This window comes from Pongo pygmaeus, chromosome 20, assembly GCF_028885625.2.
Source record: "Pongo pygmaeus isolate AG05252 chromosome 20, NHGRI_mPonPyg2-v2.0_pri, whole genome shotgun sequence".
NCBI lineage: Eukaryota > Metazoa > Chordata > Mammalia > Primates > Hominidae > Pongo > Pongo pygmaeus.
The window spans coordinates 23,551,798-23,572,328 of NC_072393.2; the positions used below are offsets into that span (position 1 = coordinate 23,551,798).

Consider the following 20,531-nt stretch of genomic DNA (forward strand, 5'->3'; position numbering starts at 1 on the left):
AGTAGACATAAGACACTCCATTTTGTTCTGTACTAAGAAAAATTCTACTGCCTTGAGATGCTGTTAATCTATAAGCCTACCCCCAACCCAGTGCTCGCAGAAACATGTGCTGTGTCGACTCAAGGTTTAATAGATTTAGGGCTATGCAGGATGTGCTTTGTTATACAAATGCTTGAAGGCAGCATGCTTGTTAAAAGTCATCACCACTCCCTAATCTCAAGTACCCAGGGACAAAAACACTGCAGAAGGCCGCAGGGACCTCTGCCTAGGAAAGCCAAGTATTGTCCAAGGTTTCTCCCCATGTGATAGTCTGAAATATGGCCTCGTGGGAAGGGAAAGACCTGACCATCCCCCAGCCCCACACCCGTAAAGGTTCTGTGCTGAGGAGGATTAGTAAAAGAGGAAGGCATCTGTCTCCTGCTCGTCCCTGGGCAATGGAATGTCTCGGTTGAAAACCCGATTGTATGTTCTATCTACTGAGATAGGAGAAAACAGCCTTAAGGCTGGAGGTGAGATATGCTGGTGGCAATACTGCTCTTTAACGCACCAGATGTGTTTATGTATGTGCACATCAAAGCACAGCACCTTTTCTAACCTTGTTTATGACACAGAGACATTTGTTCACATGTTTCCCTGCTGACCCTCTCCCCACTATTACCCTATTGTCCTGCCACATCCCCCTCTCTGAGATGGTAGAGATAATGTTCAATAAATACTGAGGGAACTTAGAGACCGGTGCCAGCGCAGGTCCTCCGTATGCTGAGCGCCGTTCCCCTGGGCCCACTTTTCTTTCTCTATACTTTGTCTCTGTGTATCTTTCTTTTCTCAAGTCTCTTGTTCCACCTGACAAGAAACACCCCCAGGTGTGGAGGGGTAGGCCACCCCTTCGTGTGTGTGTGTGTGTGTGTGTGTGTGTGTGTGTGTGTGTGTATTCGATTCTTCTCTCTTTTCATCTTTACTAGTCTAGCCAGCAGTCTATTTTGTTAATTTTTGTTTTGTTTTGTTTTGTTTTGTTTTTGAGACAGAGTCTCACTCTGTCGCCCAGGCTGGAGTGCAGTGGCGCAATCTTGGCTCACTGCAACCTCCACTTCCCGGGTTCAAGCGATTCTGCTGCCTCAGCCTCCCGAGTAGCTGGGATTATAGGTGTGTGGCACCATGCCCAGCTAATTTTTGTGTTTTTAGTAGAGATGGGGTTTCATCATGTGGCCAGGTTGGTCTCGAACTCCTGACCTCAGGTGATCCCCCCGCCCCGCCCCATCTCGGCCTCCCAAAGTGCTGGGATTACAGGCGTGAGCCACCGCGCTTGGCCCTATTTTGTTAATTTTTTCAAAAAACAGCTCCTGGATTCATTGATTTTTTTTTTTTTTTTTTTGAGGGTTTTTCATGTCTGTCTCCTTCAGTTCTGCTCTCATCTTAGCTATTTCTTGTCCTCTGCTAGCTTTTGAAATTGGATTTGTTTGCTCTTGCTTTCTAGCTCCTTTAGTTTTTTGTTTTTTGTTTTTGTTTTTGTTTTTGAGATGGACACTAGCTCTGTCACCCAGGCTGGAGTGCAGTGGCATGATCTTGGTTTACTGCAACTTCCGCCTCCTGGGTTCAAGCAATTCTCCCTGCCTCAACCTCCTGAGTAGCTGGGATTATAGGCGCCCACCACCACACCTGGCTAATTTTTCTATTTTTTAGTAGAGATGGGGTTTTGACATACTGGCCAGGCTGGTCTCGATCTCCTGATTTCAGGTGATTTGCCTGCCTCGGCCTCCCAAAATGCTGGGATTACAGGCGTGAGTCACCGTTCCCCGACTTAGCTCTTTTAATTGTGATGTTAGGGTGTCGATTTGAGATTTTTCTAGCTTTCTGATGTGGGCATTTAGTGCTATAAATTTCCCTTTTAACTCTGTCCCAGAGATTCTAGTATGTTGTGTTTTTGTTCTCATTGGTTTCAGAGAACTTTTGATTTCTGCCTTATTATTTACTCAGGAGTCATTCAGGAGCAGGTTGTTCATTTTTTATGTAAATGTGTGCTTTTGAGTAAGTTTCCTAATCCTGAGTTCTAATTTGACTGTGTTGTGGTCTGAGAGACTGTTTGTTACCATTTCAGTCCTGTTGCATTGGCTGAGGAGTGTTTTACTTCCAATTATGTGGTTGATTTTAGAAAAGTGCCATGTGGCACTGAGAAGAATGTATATTCTGTTGATTTGGGGTGGTGAGTTCTGTAGATGCCTATTAGGTCCACTTGATCCAGAGCTGAGTTCAAGTCCTGAATATCCTAGTTAATTTTTTGTCTTGTTGATCTGTCTAATATTGACAGTGAGGTGTTAAAGTCTCCCACTATGATTGTGTGGGCATCTAAGTCTCTTTGTAGGTCTCTAAGAACTTGCTTTATGAGTCTGAGTTCTCCTGCATTGGATGCTTATGTATTTAGGATAGTTAGCTCTTCTTGTTGAATTGATTCCTTTACCATTAAGTAATGCCCTTCTTTGTCTTTTTTTAATCTTTGTTGGTTTAAAGTCTGTTTTGTCAGAGTCTAGGATTCCCTCCCCTGCTTATTTCTGCTTTCCATTTGCTTGGTAAATTTTGCTTCATCCCTATGTGTGTCTTTGCACATGAGATGGGTCTTCTGAATACAGCACACTGATGGGTCTTGACTCTTTATCCAATTTGCCAGTCTGTGTCTTTTAATTGGGGCATTTAGCCCATTTACATTTAAGGTTAGTATTGTTCTGTGTGAAGTTGATCCTGTCATCATGATGGCATCTGGTTGTTTTGCACACTAGTTGATGCTGTTTCTTAATAGTGTCATTGGTCTTCATGGTGTGTTTTTGCAGTGGCTGGTACCAGTTTTTCTTTTCCATATTTAGTGCTTTCTTCAGGAGCTCTTGCAAGCCAGGCCTGGTGGAGACAAAATCCCTCCGCATTTGCTTGTCTGGAAAGGATTTTATTTCTTTTTCTACTCATGCAGCTTAGTTTGGCTTGATATGAAATTCTGGGTTCAAAATTCTTTTCTTTAAGAATGTTGAATATTGGCCTCCATTGTCTTCTGGCTTGTAGAATTTCTGCTGAGAGGTCCACTGTTAGTCTGATGGACTTATTTTGTAAGTGACCTGGCCTTTCTCTCTGCCTACCCTTAACATTTTTTTTGTCATTTCAACCTTGGAGCATCTGATGATTATGTTTCTTGGGGTTGATCTTCTTGTGGAATATCTTAGTGGTGTTCTTGGTATTTCCTGAATTTGAATGTTGGCTTGTCTTGCTAAATTGGGGAAGTTCTCCTGGATGATATCCTGAAGTGTGTTTTCCAGCTTGTTTCCATTCTCCCCCTTTCCTTCAGGTATTCCAGTCAATCGTAAGTTTGGCTTTTTTATGTAGTCCCATATTTCTCGGAGGCTTTGTTCATTCCTGTTCAGTCTTTTTTCTCTAATCTTGTCTGCATGCCTTATTTCAGCAAGGTGGTCTTCAAACTCTGATATTTTTTCTTCTACTTTGTCAGTTTGGCTATTGATACTTGTGTATGCTTCATGAAGTTCTCATGCTGTGTTTCTTAGCTCCATCAGGTCATTTATGTTCCTCTGTAAACTGCTTATTCTAGTTAGCCGCTCCTCTAACTTTTTATCAAGGTTCTTAGGTTTTTTGCATTCGGTTAGAACATGCTCCTTTAGCTCAGTGGAGTTTGTTATTGCCCATCTTCTGAAGCCTGCTTCTGTCAATTTGTCTATCTCATTCTCCGTCCAGTTCTGCACCCTTGCTAGAGAGGCATTGGAATCATTTGGAGAAGAAGAGGCACCCTTGCCTTTTGGGTTCTCAGTGTTTTTTTCATTGATTCTTTCTCATCTTCATGAGTTTGTCTAGTTTCGATCTTTGAGGCTGCTGACTCTTGGATGGCGTTCTTGTGGGGACTTTTTTGTTGCTGTTGTTCATTTCTGTTTGTTTTTCTTTCAATGGTCAGGTCCCTCTTCTGTATGGTTGCTGTGGTTTGCTGGGGGTTCACTTCAGGCCCTATTTATCTGGTTCACTCCTGAACCTGGAGATATTAAGGAGATTGGAGAACAGCAAAGATGGGTGCCTGCTCCTTCCTCTGGGATCTCTGACCTTAAGGAACACCAATCTGATGCCAGTAGGAACACAGCTGTATAGGGTGTCTGACAACCCCAGTTGGAGTATCTCACCCAGTTGGGTGGCACAAGGAACAGGACCCATTTAATGAAGCACTTTTATTGTCCCTTGGTGGAGGGGGTATGCTTCACTTGGGTTGAACTCACTCTTCTGGGCTGCTTGGATTCCTCAGAACTGGTGGGAGGAAAAGCTAAGTCCGTTGGTCCGCAGAGACTGTGATCACCTCTCCCCCTAGGGACTCAGGCCCAGGGAGATCAGAGTTCTGTCCCTGAGCCCTTGGAGTTGTTGGAGTTCCTGCAGGGTGGCCCCACACAGTGAGGAGGGATAGGTCAGGGTCAGGCCTGAAGAGGTGCTGTAGCTGCAGTCTGGCACAGCCAGTGTGTTAGGCTGTAGGGGACACCTCTTGGGACCAAGCAGTCCAGCATCCCTGGCTCCAGCAGGGGAAAAGCATAGCCAGGAGCTGTAGAGATGGCTGCCGCCCTTCCCCTGCCCAGGGAGCCTAGTGTGTTAGGCAGCTATCAGTCCCAGTGCTGGTTGCTGCCCCTCCCCCAGGGAGCTCAAATGGCTTAGACAACAGGCAGCCACAGCTGTGGTGCTGGTCACCCATCCCTTGGGAACTCAGCAGGCTTAAACAGATTTTAGCTGAGAGGCTGTTGAGAATCTGCACAGCTCTGGGGTTGGGACCCTAGACCCCGGTGGCATGGGTTCACGAGTGAAATCTTTTAGTCTATGGGTTGCACAGTTCCATGGAAAAAGCATGGTTTTGTCAGCTAAGAAAGCACATTCATTCACCGCCTCCATTGCCTCCATTGGCTGGGGGATGGGGGCTCCCCTGCCCCGTGTGGTTCTCAGGTGGGTTGCTGCACCACACTGCTCTTTCTTCCTCTCCATGGGTCATGCCAGCTGCCTAGTCAGTTCTGATGAGAGAACCTGGATACCTCAGGTGCCAGTGTAGGATTCACAGGCTATTATGGTTCTTTTCGGTGGGAGTCTCTGATCACCGCTGCTTCTAGTTGGCCATCTTTGCCCTGCCCCTAAAAAATGTTTTTTTTATTTTTTATTTATTTATTTTTTTTAAGCTAAGCGTGTCTCAGATGAAGAGCTGTGTCCACTCTGCCTCCTGGAATGCCATGTGTTCAGTACTTGCAAAGCTTTACTTTTCTACTTGTGCTTTTTCTTCTTAATGAGTTTAACTACTTTTTAGTTCTTATAATAGTCAAGGGTGTCTGAAAAATATTTCGTTCCTGCTTACCAGAGTCTTCTCTACATTCTCAACATCATGGCTTCTTACATGTCATAAAGAATTCTCACCATGAATTTATGAACTGCAATATTAAGAATGTTTCATTCGTGGCTATGGAACATGGGAAGGTGTGGATACTCAAGATTCCTATTGGGGAAAAGCTGGGGTCCTTAGTAAAGATGGAGAGCATGTAATTTTGAGGTTCCATCTCTGTTCTCCATTAGCTCTTTGCAGAATAGGATTAAGAAAATGCTTATTTAAATGGGATGGCATTTATTACCCAGAAAGTTTAAAAATAATAATAATAATTAGGAGATACTTGCTCTTCAGGGTGTGAAAGAAAGACTACTTAAAATCACTATTAAAATTTACAGAACATGGCAGATATTGGTATCTGGAACTTTACATAAAACCAATGTTTCTTTATGATTAAATTCAGACTATAATTTACCTTTGGCTGGGCAATATCATAGCAGTGATGCCGTGTCCTTCTGTGTGCATCAGCACATTTGTCTTCATGCAGTTGATGTTAATAACTCACTTGGTTAATGAACTCTGTGACAGATTTTTTTTCTATAGAGTTAATTATTTTTCTCTTCATTATTGAGTATCTTTATTCAGCAGATGTGCATAAACAATCACATTTAATCTGGCAGCTGACCTTTCTTAGGTTTTCTTTGCATTTATCTGCCTTTGGAAAATGAAAGCTCTCATCTTTGTTTACAGACCAGAAAAACTGAAAACACAGGCTCTTCCACTTACTGGATGTTTGACAAAATAGTTTTCTTGGGCCAAAAACATTGGCATTACTGGTGAGCTTGTTAGAGATTCAGAAAGCCAGATTTTATGCCAGATTTTCTGAAAAAATAATCTGCATTAACAAGATCTCCAGCTTATTGTACACATTAAAATTTGAGCAGTATTTTCTAACTGAATATGTCTTTTCCATCTGAAAAATTTACATAATTTATTCTGTATGATGTAAATATAGCACTCAAAAATGTACATGTTAGTGTTTATGCTCTCAGTTTTATACGTCATCATCCAGAAAAGTATCATCTATACATTGATGCTGTGGCTCTTACGCCACTCTTTTTTCTCAGAGTTAGAGAATACATTAGAGAATACTTCTGTGTTGAAAGTTATTTATTAAATATATCAGTCACTCCTATAAGTAAGAACCAGTTCTCTTTACTCTTGTTTTACCTTGAGTCAAATTAAAAATTCTGTTCATGGCCACTTGGTAAATATGTGTGTGTGTTTGTGTATGTTTTTCAGGAAGTGTTGACATTTAGGGATGTGGCCATAGAATTCTCTCTGGAGGAGTGGCAATGCCTGGACACTGCACAGCAGAATTTATATAGGAATATGATGTTAGAGAACTACAGAAACCTGGTCTTCGTGGGTGAGGATAACTTCAGTACACAATTCCCTAATATACCCTGTAAAGTTTATTTCTCTTTTTTATGGAATGATTTTTAGTAATTTATGCTTTCAGATCTCTGTCTTAAAAAAAAAAAAAAAAAACTTCAAGATTTGTCTATGTAGAAAATAATTTCGAGATGTTTCATTTTGACCTGAACTTTCCACATTCCTGAGCTGATCTGTGCCCTTCACTCTAGATTAGTGTTAATTTTAGAAATTTAGTGGCATAACATACTGTTGCCCACATCTTAAAATCTAATTGCCACTACCAATTTTTGATTTAGTAGTATCAGGTAGTGAAATTAAGAACTTACAAAATTAAAATATTTCCTAAATATTTAAAATTTTTTGTTGTATATTAGTATTTTGGAATTAATTTACTAGAATATTCTATTCATCCTTTTTACTGAACACACTACTAAATTGGTAATTGGAGAATATGAGCAAGATTCATGTTATTTGTAATAAAACAGGTATTGCTGCCTCTAAGCCAGACCTGATCACCTGTCTGGAGCAAGGAAAAGAACCTTGGAATGTGAAGAGACATGAGATGGTAGCTGAACCCCCAGGTAGGTGAGAGTGAAAGTGAATACAACAGACGACACAGATGAGAGCTCCAAAGTAGAAAAAAAAAAGCCAGTCCTTAAAATGATTTGAAATCTGTGTTCCAAAGGAAATAGTTTCTGGGAAGCCTGAATTTTTTAAATTTTGCTTTCACATAGAAGCATCTTCTGTCTTATATTTTTAGAATCTCTAAAGATTTTACTTTCCCTTTGGTGATCTTCTTCAAGTTTACAGTGACAGCCAATACAGTCCTCTTTATGGCACATAAGAGACTGTGAAATCTGACTGCTTTTTCATTGTTTTTGAAAACACATAGATAATCTGCATAATTTTGAGAAACTCTATGTTAAACTGTTTTTTAAGTTCTCTTTTAACATCATGTCTGAAATGTGTGAGAGTAGTGGTTTCTGTTTCGTTGGTTTCTTTATTGCTAATTTTTCTGCACATTACATTCTGTCTTATTACAGCCTTGAAGTATAGTTTGAAATTATAAATTATGATGTTCTTCTGCTTCGTCCTTTTTTTTCAAGATTGCTTTGGCTATTCAAAGTTTATTGTAGTTTTATGTGAATTTTAGAATTATATTTTCTATTCTGTAAAAAAATACTGGAATTTTGATAGGGAGTTTATTTAATCTAGAGATCACTGTAGATAAATATGGCACTTTAATAATGTTCTTTCAATCAATAGCCATGAAATGTTTTTAAATTTATTTTTGTCTTCTCCAATTTTTTTTTTTTTTTTTTTTTTGAGATGGAGTCTTGCTCTGCCGCCCAGGCTGGAGTGCAGTGGCATGATCTTGGCTCACTGCAAGCTCCGCCTCGCGGGTTCACGCCATTCTCCTGCCTCAGCCTCCTGATTAGCTGGGACTACAGACGCCCGCCACCACGCCCGGCTAATTTTTTGTATTTTTAGGAGGGACGGGGCTTCACCGTGTTAGCCAGGATGGTCTCGATCTCCTGACCTCGTGATCCACCGGCCTTGGCCTCCCAAAGTGCTGGAATTACAGGCATGAGCCACCGTGCCCGGCCCAATTTTTTTAATTGATACATATTTGATTTGAAAGATATTTAAGCTCCTTGGTTAAATTTGTTCTCAGAAATTTATTATTTTAGTGCTATTGTAAATAAGATTGCTTTCTTTCTGTTGTTTTATCAGATAGTTTGTTTAAAGTATGTGGAACCATAACTTATACTTGTATGTGAATTTTCTATTTTCCTAATTTATTGAGTATAATTATTACTTTAATTAGGTTTTAATGTACTGTTTATGGTTTTTTATATATGAGATCAAATGATCTACGAAAAGCAACTTTTTACTTGTCTTCCATTTCAATGACTTAAAAAATTTTTTTGCCGATTTTTAATTCCACATACTTCAGTGCTGTGTTAAAATAGAAGCGTTGAGAATGGGCATAATGTACTTTTGCATTGGTGTCTGTGAATTTGAAGGAGCAAACACCTCTTCAAGTTTTTATAAATTGGTTTCCGAAAGTAAAGATCTTTAGTTGAGCCCCCAGGGTCCTGGGATGCCCTATGGGTTTGTAGTGGAGAGGGGGTGTAGCTTGGTCACAAGGCTGCTGGGTCTGCACTAGGGTCCACCTTTAGTTGGCTTGTTACAAGGGGCTTGAGTAGTTGTAATTCCCATTTTAGTTTTGGACAGAGTGAATATACTTCAGGACTTTTCTCTGTAGGGCAGACACTAGGGCAGGTTTCTGCCCTTGGATCTGCATATGGTAGGCTTTATATTAGGATGTAAATGAGTTTGGCTTTCACTGAAAACCAGAGAGGATTTCCCAAGGTCACTGTGTGGGTTTCTACATAGGCAGAACTTGCCATGAACTGTGGCTCAGGGAGCAAAAATGCGTCATGGAACTGCTTCAGGGACCACAGTAAGGGCCAAGGTCTGCAGGCCTGCTGCATGGCTATAAATGGGTCTTCCTCCAGGCCTCTGGAAGGGCAGGACCTCTCCCAGACTGTGGCTGGGAGGAGTTTGGGATGATTGCAGGGTAAGTTCAGAATTCTCAGTGGGACCAAGTTGGGTGGGCCATTTTCTGGTCTGTAGCCAAGAACAGAGGTCCTGTAGTTTGCCACCTGAATGAAAGCCTGCCTTCTGGAAAGACAATTCCTCAATCTTGGGCATTAGCAGAGTTTCACAACTCCCTCCCTGGATCTGAAAGTTCTTTTTAGGGCACTTATTTTGGAGATGGGGTCTTGCTACCTAACCCAGGTTGGTCTTGAAATTCTGTCCTAAAGCAGGCCGGGCGCGGTGGCTCACGCCTGTAATCCCCGCACTTTGGGAGGCCGAGGCGGGCGGATCACGAGGTCAGGAGATCAAGACCATTCTGGCTAACACGGTGAAACCCCGTCTCTACTAAAAATACAGAAAATCAGCCGGGTGCGGTGGCAGGCACCTGTAGTCCCAGCTACTCGGGAGGCTGAGGCAGAACGGCGTGAACCTGGGAGGCGGAGCTTGCAGTGAGCCGAGATCGCGCCACTGCACTCCAGCATGGGCCAAAGAGTGAGACTCCCTCTCAAAAAAAAAAAATAAAGAAATTCTGTCCTAAAGCATTCTCTGACTTAATGTACTATATAGCTGTCATTACAGGTTTGAGCCATGATTCCTGTTTCTCTCATAAAGGCATTTTTGTCAGGGATGGCTGATGAATTTTCTTGCTGTCAGAAAATAAACAAATAGAGCACCTTTTATTTTTCCATCTTAGTGATGTCACTCTCCCTGTACATTTTTATTTTCTATTTTAATTTTGTCTGTAATTTTAGATTTAGACATTTAGGACAATATACTAAAATTTACATGTTATGCCTGAAGTGAATTAGATAATTAGTAGGCAGGCAAAAAGGAAATACAGGCAGGCAAAAAAAGATTACAGGATTTTTACTCACTTTCGTCATCCTATATCTAAAATATGACATAATTTGTTCCCAAATATTTGTTGTATATATCAGAGGCTCTGACCATATTCTGCAAAATAGATAATGTTTTTCTTTATTTAGCAATGTAAGGCTATTCTTTGCTTCTAAATTTGGATTACAGCAGTTTTTTGTGTAAGAATAGCATATATTTACAACTTAAAAATCTTATTTATTAAAATGCTTATTTTTCAGTTTGTCGTTAGAATCTTGTTTATGATTATACTGCATTTTATCTGAAACTATACTGCATTACAATGGATGCCAATGATTCAAAATAGCCACCTTCAATGAGTACACAGTTTCAGTAAAATGTTACAGCTATCTACACGAATTCTTTGTTAATGCTACATCAATGTTGCATACCAGATTTTATGAGTAAACATTTCTTTTATTATTATTTTGTAGTTTGTAGTTCTATTTTAGTGTGTTTTTTTCAGTGTTAGTTTCTTAATATAAGTTTATTGTGTTTTTTTGTTTTATAATTTTAGACAATTTGCAATTCTGTTTGTATACCTAAGTCAGTGTGGAGTTTAAGAGATAAATCAGCCATATTGTCTGTTAAAATCTGATTATATGTGTGTGTGTTTTAATCTATAAATATGACCCCAGTTTTGGTTATGGCTAATCTTGTATATATTTTTTCTTAGCTGATTTTTAATGGTGGCTTTATCTTGTCTAAATGAGTAGTCATGGAAATAGTCTTATTTTCACCTTGTGTTTAATAATAAACATATTTCCTATGTGTGAGAGAAGCACTTTTGTGACTTGAAGGTAATTTTTGGAGAGATTTATAATTCTGTATCTTCTTCAGTTATTCTTTTAAAAAATAATTGTACAAACATATAACCTAAAATTTACCATCTTAAATCTATTTAAGTGTACATTTCATGGCTAGTCGTGGTGGTTCACATTTGTAATCCCCAGATTTTGGGAGGCCAAGGCAGGAAGACTACTTGAGCCCAAAAGCTTGAGAACATCCTAGGAGATATATGGAGACCTCATCTCTATAAAACATTTTTTAAAATAGCCAGACATGGTGGTGTGGTCCTATCTACTTGGGAGATTGAGGAGGGAGGATTACTTGAACCTGGAAGTTTGAGGCTGCAGTGAGCCATAATTGTGCCATGGACCCCAGCTTGGGTGACAGAGTAAGACCCTGACTCAAAAACACTGTACATTTCAGGCATGTTAAGCATATTTACATTGTTTTAGAAAAGACTTCTAGAAATTTTACAATACACATTAAACAACTGCCAGTTTTTCCCATTTCCTGGCACTTTTCAAACACCATTCTGTTTTCTGTTTCTAAGAGTATAACTGCTTTATAGATCTCATACAATTTCTGTTAGTTGTTAGAATATGTCCTGCTTTTTTGCAAATTGAGTAATATTTTGGTATTTTTATATTTCAAATTATATCTATTGAATGATTTGGTGACAGAAATTGGCATTGCTTTTACCTATTGGCTTTTAGTAACAATGCTAAAATAATTGTGGGTATGCAAATGACTCTTCATGTGACCATATATGTGAGTTTATATATGTGCTGCATTCTATGTTATTAGTCTACTTTTTCACCTTTATACTCATACCAAATTGTTTTAATTCTGTAGGTTTGTAATGTGTTTTGAAATCAGGAACTGTAATGCCTCTAACATTGTTTTATTTTGTTTTTAATATTTTTGGGTACTTTATTTTCTGTGGAGATTTTATATACTTGTGGGATTGCTGTTTCTCTTTCATTCAAAAATGCAGTGAGAAATTTGAAAAACTGCATTATATCTGTAGATTGCATTGAGCAGGATGGACATCTTTACAGTGTTGCCTTTTTCAACCTTTCACAAGAGCATGCTCAAGAGTGTATTGTTTAATTTCCATATATGTGTGAATTTTTCAGGTTTTTTATTTTCTTAATTGTTGTATACTCATTTCATTTTGGTGATAGAAAGTAATTTATAAAATTTCAGTTTTAAAAAATTTGGTAAGATGACTTTTTTTGGCATAGGAAGTGGTCTATCAAGGAAAGTGTTGTGTTAGCTATTGAGAACCATGTGTGTCCTGATGTTGAGGAGTGTTTTTTATACCTCTGTTAGGAATAATTGTTGCCTGCAAGTCCTCTATTCCCTTACTAATATTCTTATTTTATTTTTATTATAGAAAGTACAATATTGAAATATCCTACTATAATTATGTTGCTCTCTCTGTGTCTCTGTTATTCTGTCAATATTTGCTTTATATATTCGAAGCCCTAATGTCAGATACACACACACACACACACACACACACACACACACACGCACGCACGCACATGTACATATATACAAATTTGTCATAGGTTCCCAGTGAATAAATCTATAATTTTTTTTTTTTTTGAGACAGAGTCTCATTCTGTGTCCCAGGCCAGAGTGCAGTGGTATGATCTCGGCTCACTGCAACCTCTGCCTCCTGGGTTCAAGTGATTCTCCTGCCTTAGCCTCCCAAGTAGCTAGTATTGTAGGTGCCCACCACCATGCCCATATAATTTTTGTATTTTTAGTAGAGATGGGGTTTCACTATTTTGGCCAGGCTAGTCTCGAACTCCTGACCTCAAGTGATCCACCTGCCTCGGCCTCCCAAAGTGCTGGGATTACAGGTGTGAGCCACCGTGCCCAGCCTAAATCTATAAGTTTTATGTCCTTTTTTGTCTCCTTGGAGTTTTGACTTCAAATACATTTTATAAAATATGACAGTTTTTGACTTAAGATATAGGTTGCATAATATTATTTTGATTTCTTCTGCTCTCATTTGATTAATACTTGCATGAAGTGTATTCTTGCATCTTCCCTCTTTCAGTATTTTTTTATCATTAGATCTCAACTGATTTTTGTAGAAAAAAAAGTTGGATCTTGGTTTTTAAAATTTTTAATCTATTTATTGAAAGTATGTCTCTTGATTTGAAAGTTAATTTTATATATATTTAAATAATTTTCTGAAAGAGACTTACTGTTTTAATTATTTTATTTGATTCTTGCATCTTTGTTTCTCATTTTCTCTGTGTCTTTTTGATTTTTGTATTGATATGCTTTTACTTATTTCTAATTCACTTTTGTGTATCTATACAGATGGTTTTTGTGTGTGTGGTGCCTTGGGGGTTACATAAAACCTCTATAAGAAACAACAGTATATTTTAAATTTGGTACAAAATAAACTTCAGTTGAATAAAAAATTCTTCCTCATTACATCTGCCCTGAAATTTGTCATTGATGTTGCTAATTATGTTTTTACATTGTATATTCGTTAACAGATGTTTAATTTTTGTGCTTTTATTTTTCAAACTTTAGAGAATAAATTAAAATGTTTTATGCACCATTATGATAATGCCACAAGATTCTATTTTTGTGTATGTGCATATCTTTCCCAGAAAATAATGTATTTTTATTTGATTATGTGGTATTTTCTCGAATTCTTTTACTTTCAGTTTAAAGAACTGCTTTCAGCATCTTTTATATGTAGGGCATATGCAGTGCTAATATACTTTTTCAGAATTTGGTTTTTTTTGGAAGTTTTTTTCTTTTTATTTGGTAGGGCAGATTTGTTGATGGTATTATTCTCACTTGATAGATTTTTTTTTTTTTTCAGGACTTTGACTGTGTCACACAGTTTCTTTCTGGCCTGCAAAATTTTTGTTGATAATTTACTGGTTATAAGACTATGTTTGTAAATGACACATTGCTTTTATCTTGTAGCTTCCAACACCTTCTTCTTGTCTGTGATTTTTGAAAATGTGCTTATAAATGTATTTGTTATAAATATCTTTGTGTGTATCCTAATTTGTTTGTTGAACTTCCTCATTTTTACATCATTTTTTTCCTACTTTTAGGATTTTCCAGTTATTTATTTTTCATTTTTTTACCTCCAAATTTAAAAAAAAATTATAGATACTTTCATTTTTATTCTCATTTTTCTGATTTTCTTTTTTTTTTTTTTTTTTTTTGTTTGAGACAGAGTCTCGCTCTGTTGCCTAGGCTGGAGTGCAGTGGCGCGATCTTGGCTCACTGCAAGCCCCGCCTCCCAGGTTCACGCAGTTCTCCTGCCTCAGCCTCCCAAGTAGCTGGGGACTACAGGCGCCCACCACCACGCCTGGCTAATTTTTTATATATTTTTTTTTTTTAGTAGAGATGGGGTTTCACCATGTTGGCCAGGATGGTCTCAGTCTCCTGACCTCGTGATCCACCCACCTCGGCCTCCCAAAGTGCTAGGATTACAGGTGTGAGCCACCACGCCTGGCCCATTTTTGTGATTTTCTACACTGGGCCGTGTTCCTGTTTCACTCATTGAATATTATTCAATTTATTATCAGTGTTTAAAATTAATGTGTACATCTTTTTTATGGTTTCTTTCTGAAATTTATATACTATTTTTGATGAAATTATATTGCCCTGTTTTGTATACATTGTAATCTTTGATTGAGATTTGGACATTGAAAAAAGCTACCTGTCACAGTCTTTAAAATGTAGTTTTTTCTGACATAATCTGAAAATAATTATCTTGGCTAGAGATTCTGAGAGTCTCTCAAACATGTTCTTAGGATGTACCTTGTCTAAAATTTTGTGTTTAGTTTTTAGTTAAAGCAGTTTATTATTTATGTTTCTTTCTCCTTCTTCTTTTTTTTTTTTTTTTTTTTTCTTTCTGAGACAGAGTTTTGCTCCTGTCACCCAGGCTGGAGGGCAGTGGCATGGTCTCAGCTCACTGCAGTCTCCACCTCCTGGATTCAGGTGGTCCTCTTGTCTCAGCCTCCCACATAGCTGGGATTACAGGCATGTGACCCCATGCTCAGCTAATTTTGTATTTTTAGTAGAGACAGTGTTTCACCATGTTGGCCAGGCTGGTCTCGAACTCCTGACCTCAGGTGATCCACCGACCTCGGCCTCCCAAAGTGCTAGGATTACAGGTGTGAGCCACCATGCTCAGCCTATTCATCTCTCTTCTTAATAACCAATAATCACTTGCTATAATTGTTTCCTGTCTATGATATCACAGTCTTTCTGCTGCTGTAAAACTTATCTTTCATTTCAGCAGACTCAAACTGTCATTTGAAAGAATACCACTATTTCTTTCAGAACTTCATGTAATGAGGGACAGGAACCAGTGTCTGTAAAAGCCCCTACCATTCAGAAATAAAGATGTATAAGCCAGTATTTTACTTGTCTTTTAAAAAGGAAACCAGGAATTGGCAATTTATTTCTAAAGTCACTGTGTTTTATTGGGAAGCAGGAAGATCTGTGTTGGGTAAATGGAACTGACTTTTCTTCTATGTGGCTGTTTGCATTGGGCTCACCTGGGGCACTGCACACTTAACTTACTTTAATTTTTCACAAATGTAATTTGGTCTGTATGTTTTTGTTACATTATATGTCTGTGAAAAAGTTAGAGCGTGTAATATTTTGCTACTTGTGATGTAGTTTGTATAATTTTATAGGTTAGATTTGTAAAGTATATTCATCTGTGTCTAGTAAGTGGAGTAATTGATTATTTTTATTTTCTGCAGTTGTATGTTCTTATTTTGCCCAAGACCTTTGGCCAAAGCAGGGCATAAAAAATTGTTTCCAAAAAGTGATACTGAGAAGATATAAAAAATGTGGACATGAAAATTTACAGTTAGGAAAATACTGTAAAAGCATGAATGAGTGTAAGGTGCACGAAGAATGTTACAATGGACTTAACCAGTGTTTGAGAACTACCCAGAGCAAAATATTTCAATGTGACAAATATGTGAAAGTCTTTCATAAATTTTCAAATTCAAACAGATATAAGATAAGACATACTGGAAAGAAACCTTTCAAATGTAAAGAATGCGAGAAGTCATTTTTCATGCTTTCACACTTAGCTCAACGTAAAAGAATTCATAGTGGAGAGAAACCCTACAAATGTAAAGAATGTGGGAAAGCCTATAATGAGGCCTCAAACCTTTCTACACATAAAAGAATTCATACTGGAAAGAAATCCTACAAATGCAAAGAGTGTGGAAAAGCCTTTAACCGGCTCTCACACCTTACTACACATAAGATAATTCATACTGGAAAGAAACCCTACAAATGTGAGGACTGTGGCAAAGCTTTTAACCAATCTGCAAACCTTACTACACATAAGAGAATTCATACTGGAGAGAAACCCTACAAATGTGAAGAATGTGGCAAAGCTTTTAGCCAGTCCTCAACCCTTACTACACATAAGATAATTCATGCTGGAGAGAAACCCTACAAATGTGAAGAATGTGGCAAATCTTTTAACCAATCCTCAACCCTTACTACACATAAGATAATTCATACTGGAGAGAAATTCTACAAATGTGAAGAATGTGGCAAGGCCTTTAGCCGGTTCTCACACCTTACTACACATAAGAGAATTCATTCTGGAGAGAAGCCCTACAAATGTGAAGAATGTGGCAAAGCTTTTAAACAATCCTCAACCCTTACTACACATAAGAGAATTCATTCTGGAGAGAAATTCTACAAATGTGAAGTATGTAGCAAAGCCTTTAGCCGGTTCTCACACCTTACTACACATAAGAGAATTCATTCTGGAGAGAAGCCCTACAAATGTGAAGAATGTGGCAAAGCTTTTAACCTATCCTCACACCTTACTACGCATAAGATAATTCATACTGGAGAGAAACCCTACAAATGTGAAGAGTGTGGCAAAGCTTTTAACCAGTCCTCAACTCTTTCTAAACATAAGGTTATTCATACTGGAGAGAAACCCTACAAATGTGAAGAATGTGGCAAAGCCTTTAACCAGTCCTCGCACCTTACTACACATAAGATGATTCATACTGGAGAGAAACCCTACAAGTGTGAAGAATGTGGCAAAGCATTTAACAACTCCTCTATTCTTAACAGACATAAGATGATTCCTACTAGAGAGAAATTCGACAAACCTGAAAGTTGTGACAATGCTTGTGACAACATCTCAAACATTTCCAAACATAAAAGAAATTGTGCTGGTGAGAAAACATAGAAATATGAATAATGTGACAAAGCCTTTAAATGGTTATCACACTTGCTTGTAGGTAAGGTAATTCATACTGGAGAAAACTTCTACAAATGTGAACAGTGTGGCAAGACTTACACAATGCTCACACCTTATTGCACAGGAAAGCCTTTATACTTGAGAACAAATGTACAAATATAAAGAAAGTAAAAAAGTGATTAATATCTGCTCACATCTTAACATCAGAGAATTTATACTTAATAGCATTAAAAGTGCAATTACTGTCAGAAGACTCTTGAGAAAATGTAAGCCTTTAAAGTGCTGAAGAGGATTTATTTTGAAGACAAACATTACAAATATAAAGAGAGTTGTAGTAACTTGTAACACAGATCTTGTTGTATTCATTTTGTATTAGAGGCAAACCCTGAAGCAATTACTCAAACTTTGTTCAACATCAGAGAATTTATATCGAAGAACCCTGTAAATGTAATAAATTTAGAAAAAAACGTTTATTCAAAGCTACAGGTTAGAAAACTCCAGAGTTCATACTAAAATATATTTTTGCAGATGCAGTAAATAGGAAAAAAAATTTAATCCAAAATTAAGTCTATGTAAATATCAGAGAATTTACATTAGAAATATATAAGGCACTGACACTTCAGATTTTACACTAAATCAGAGTTCTGAGTTTAGAAAATAATCCAAAACTAAAGTTGGTAGAAAAATTATTTGTATATAACTTTAAAAGAGTAGATTTTTTGAAGAGTTATAATTACATTACAAGTATACTTTTTTTTGGAAAGCTTACAGATTTTTTAAAAAGTAATGTAATTAACTCTCAAATTACTTCATGTAAATAATGTTGTAATTAACTCAAATTACTTCATGCTAAATAAATTAATTTCTTTCTTTTTTTTTTTTTCTTTTAAGACAGAGCCCCACTCTGTCGCCCAGGCTGGAGTACAGTGGCGCTTTCTCGGCTCACTGCAACCTCCGTCTCCAGCGTTCAAGTGATTCTCCTACCTCAGCCTCCTGAGTAGCTGGGATTACAGGCACACGCCACCACGCCCAGCTAAGTTTTATATTTTTAGTAGAGCCGGGGTTTTGCCATGTTGGCCAGGCTGGTCTCAAACTCGTGACCTCAGGTGATCCGCCCAGCTTGGCCTCCCAAAGTGCTGGGATTATAGGTGTTAGCCACTGGGCCCAGCCCATGCTGTTTCTCTATTCCTATTGTATTCATCTGTGAAAGTGTATGAGCAATTGCTGCTGCATCAAAGATACGAGAGATATTTTTTTTTTAGGTGAGCATTTATGACCTCTTCTATGAAAGATAAAGACATTAAAATGTAAGATGCATGATGAAAATCTTAAGAGTTTCTTTGTGGTTCACTTACAGTATTGAGTGATGCATGAGGTACATGTTCAGAGTAATATTCTGCATTCTATTGAGAGACAAATATTTTTAGTTTTAGTTAAAATTAAAATAATATATTATTTTACTAATTGTACTTTTATGAAACAAAATGCAATACATGTTAAAAATTTTATATTATGTGTGAAAATTTCTTAATTCAACATTTTTAACATGTTAAATATTGTGCATTCAATCAAGTCACATTATTCCACTTAATTTAACCTAGTCCATCTTTCTCAAGGGTGTAGGTAAAAGATGGTAACAATACACTATTTGGTAAAATAATGGACTAACATCTCTAGTAATCTTTTTTGCCAGTGGCTTTAAACTGCAAATAAGTTAAGGAATATTGTTGCCATAGGTAAAATTTTTATTTTTTTCCCATTTAAATTTACTTTTGTTAATTTTTGTTGGCACATAATATTTATGTTACATATGGCATATTCTGATAGAGAGGCATACAATATATAATTTATACTAATAATCACATTAGGATAAATGACGTATCCGTCACCTCTAGAATTTATTTTTTGTATTACGAACAATTCAGTTCTACAGTTTTAGATAATTTCAAATGTATAATTAAATTGTTATTGACTACAGGTTTATTTTTATAATAATAAAAACTATATACAAGTATAAACAAAATTTACACATTTTTGAGTCCTGAATAAATACTTTAAAAAATTACTTATATATTTTTCTTTGAATATGTGGCCTCTCTGCTTGCAAACACGTACAGACTTTTAGTTTTGATTTACATAGACTTAAATGTACACATCTATGGGTCTAAGTATAAACCTTAGGTGTAAGAAAATTATTTTAATAAAGTGTCTAATTTTCTTTTTGATTTTTTTTTTTTGACAGAGTTTTGCCCTGTTGCCTAGGCTGGAGTGCAGTGGTGCGATACCAACTCGCTGCAACCTCTGCTTCCCGGGGTCAAGCAATTCTCCTGTCTCAGTCTCCTGAGTAGCTAGGACTACAGGCGCAGGCCACCACACCTGGATAATTTTTGTATATTTAGTACAGACAGGGTTTCATCATATTGGTCAGGCTAGTCTTGAACTCCTGACCTCAGGTGATCCACCCACCTCAGCCTCCGAAAGTACTAGGATTATAGGCGTGAGCCACCACGCCCAGCCAGGTGTCCAATTTTCTAGAAAACAAAAATCTTCAAAAATGTGAATGCAAATTTCTGCTCTCTGCTTTGTATTGAATTTATTACTATACAATCTTATGGCTTATGGTTCAGAATCTTGCCATGCAAATTCTCTGTTTTTACTTGCTGGGTACTCATGCTAGACCCACAACTTTCTTGTTTCTTATATAAATTTTTTGTTTTATGGTTTATGAAGTATTCATTATGTGAGCTGCTCTGTGATTATATGAATGATTTTAATGAAATTTAGTCATGGACCGGGCGCGGTGGCTCACGCCTGTAATCCCAACACTTTGGGAGGCCAAGGTGGGCGGATCACTTGAGGTCAGGAGTTCAAGATCAACTTGACCAACATGGTGAACCCTTCTCTCTACTAAAAATATAAAAATTAGCCGGGCGTGATGGCGCACACCTGTAATCCCAGCTACTGGGAGGCTGAGGGAGGAAAATAGCTTTAACCCGGGAGACAGAGGTTGTAGTGAGCTGAGATTGCACCTCTGCACTCCAGCCTGGGCGACAGAGGAAGACTCCATCTTAAAAAAAAAAAAAAAAAAAAAGAAATTTAGTCATGCACACAAAATAATTTTTAGCTGTAATTCCAAAATTAGTCTTAAATTATATTTTATTTAGTTGGAACATTCCATTTTGTTCTTTTAATTGGAGAACCCTATATAAGCCTACTTTTCTTAAGTTATTGTTTTTTCACTTTTTATAATGG

General features: G+C 37.6%; 1 protein-coding gene and 1 long non-coding RNA gene across 2 annotated transcripts in view; one reads left to right on the forward strand and one right to left on the reverse strand.

Moving 5' to 3' along the window:
- LOC129020614 (zinc finger protein 492-like) overlaps nucleotides 1–19,344 on the forward strand; it is a 33,458-nt gene extending 14,114 nt beyond the window's left edge. Inside the window, exons 2-4 of the mRNA XM_054465201.2 lie at nucleotides 6,629–6,755; nucleotides 7,249–7,344; nucleotides 15,799–19,344. Coding sequence (XP_054321176.2) covers nucleotides 6,629–6,755; nucleotides 7,249–7,344; nucleotides 15,799–17,267 — 1,692 coding nt within the window. The 3' untranslated portion in view covers nucleotides 17,268–19,344. The remainder of the gene's footprint in view (nucleotides 1–6,628; nucleotides 6,756–7,248; nucleotides 7,345–15,798) is intronic.
- Nucleotides 1–20,531, reverse strand: part of LOC129020630 (uncharacterized) — a 56,054-nt gene that overhangs the window by 5,342 nt on the left and 30,181 nt on the right. The window lies entirely within an intron of this gene.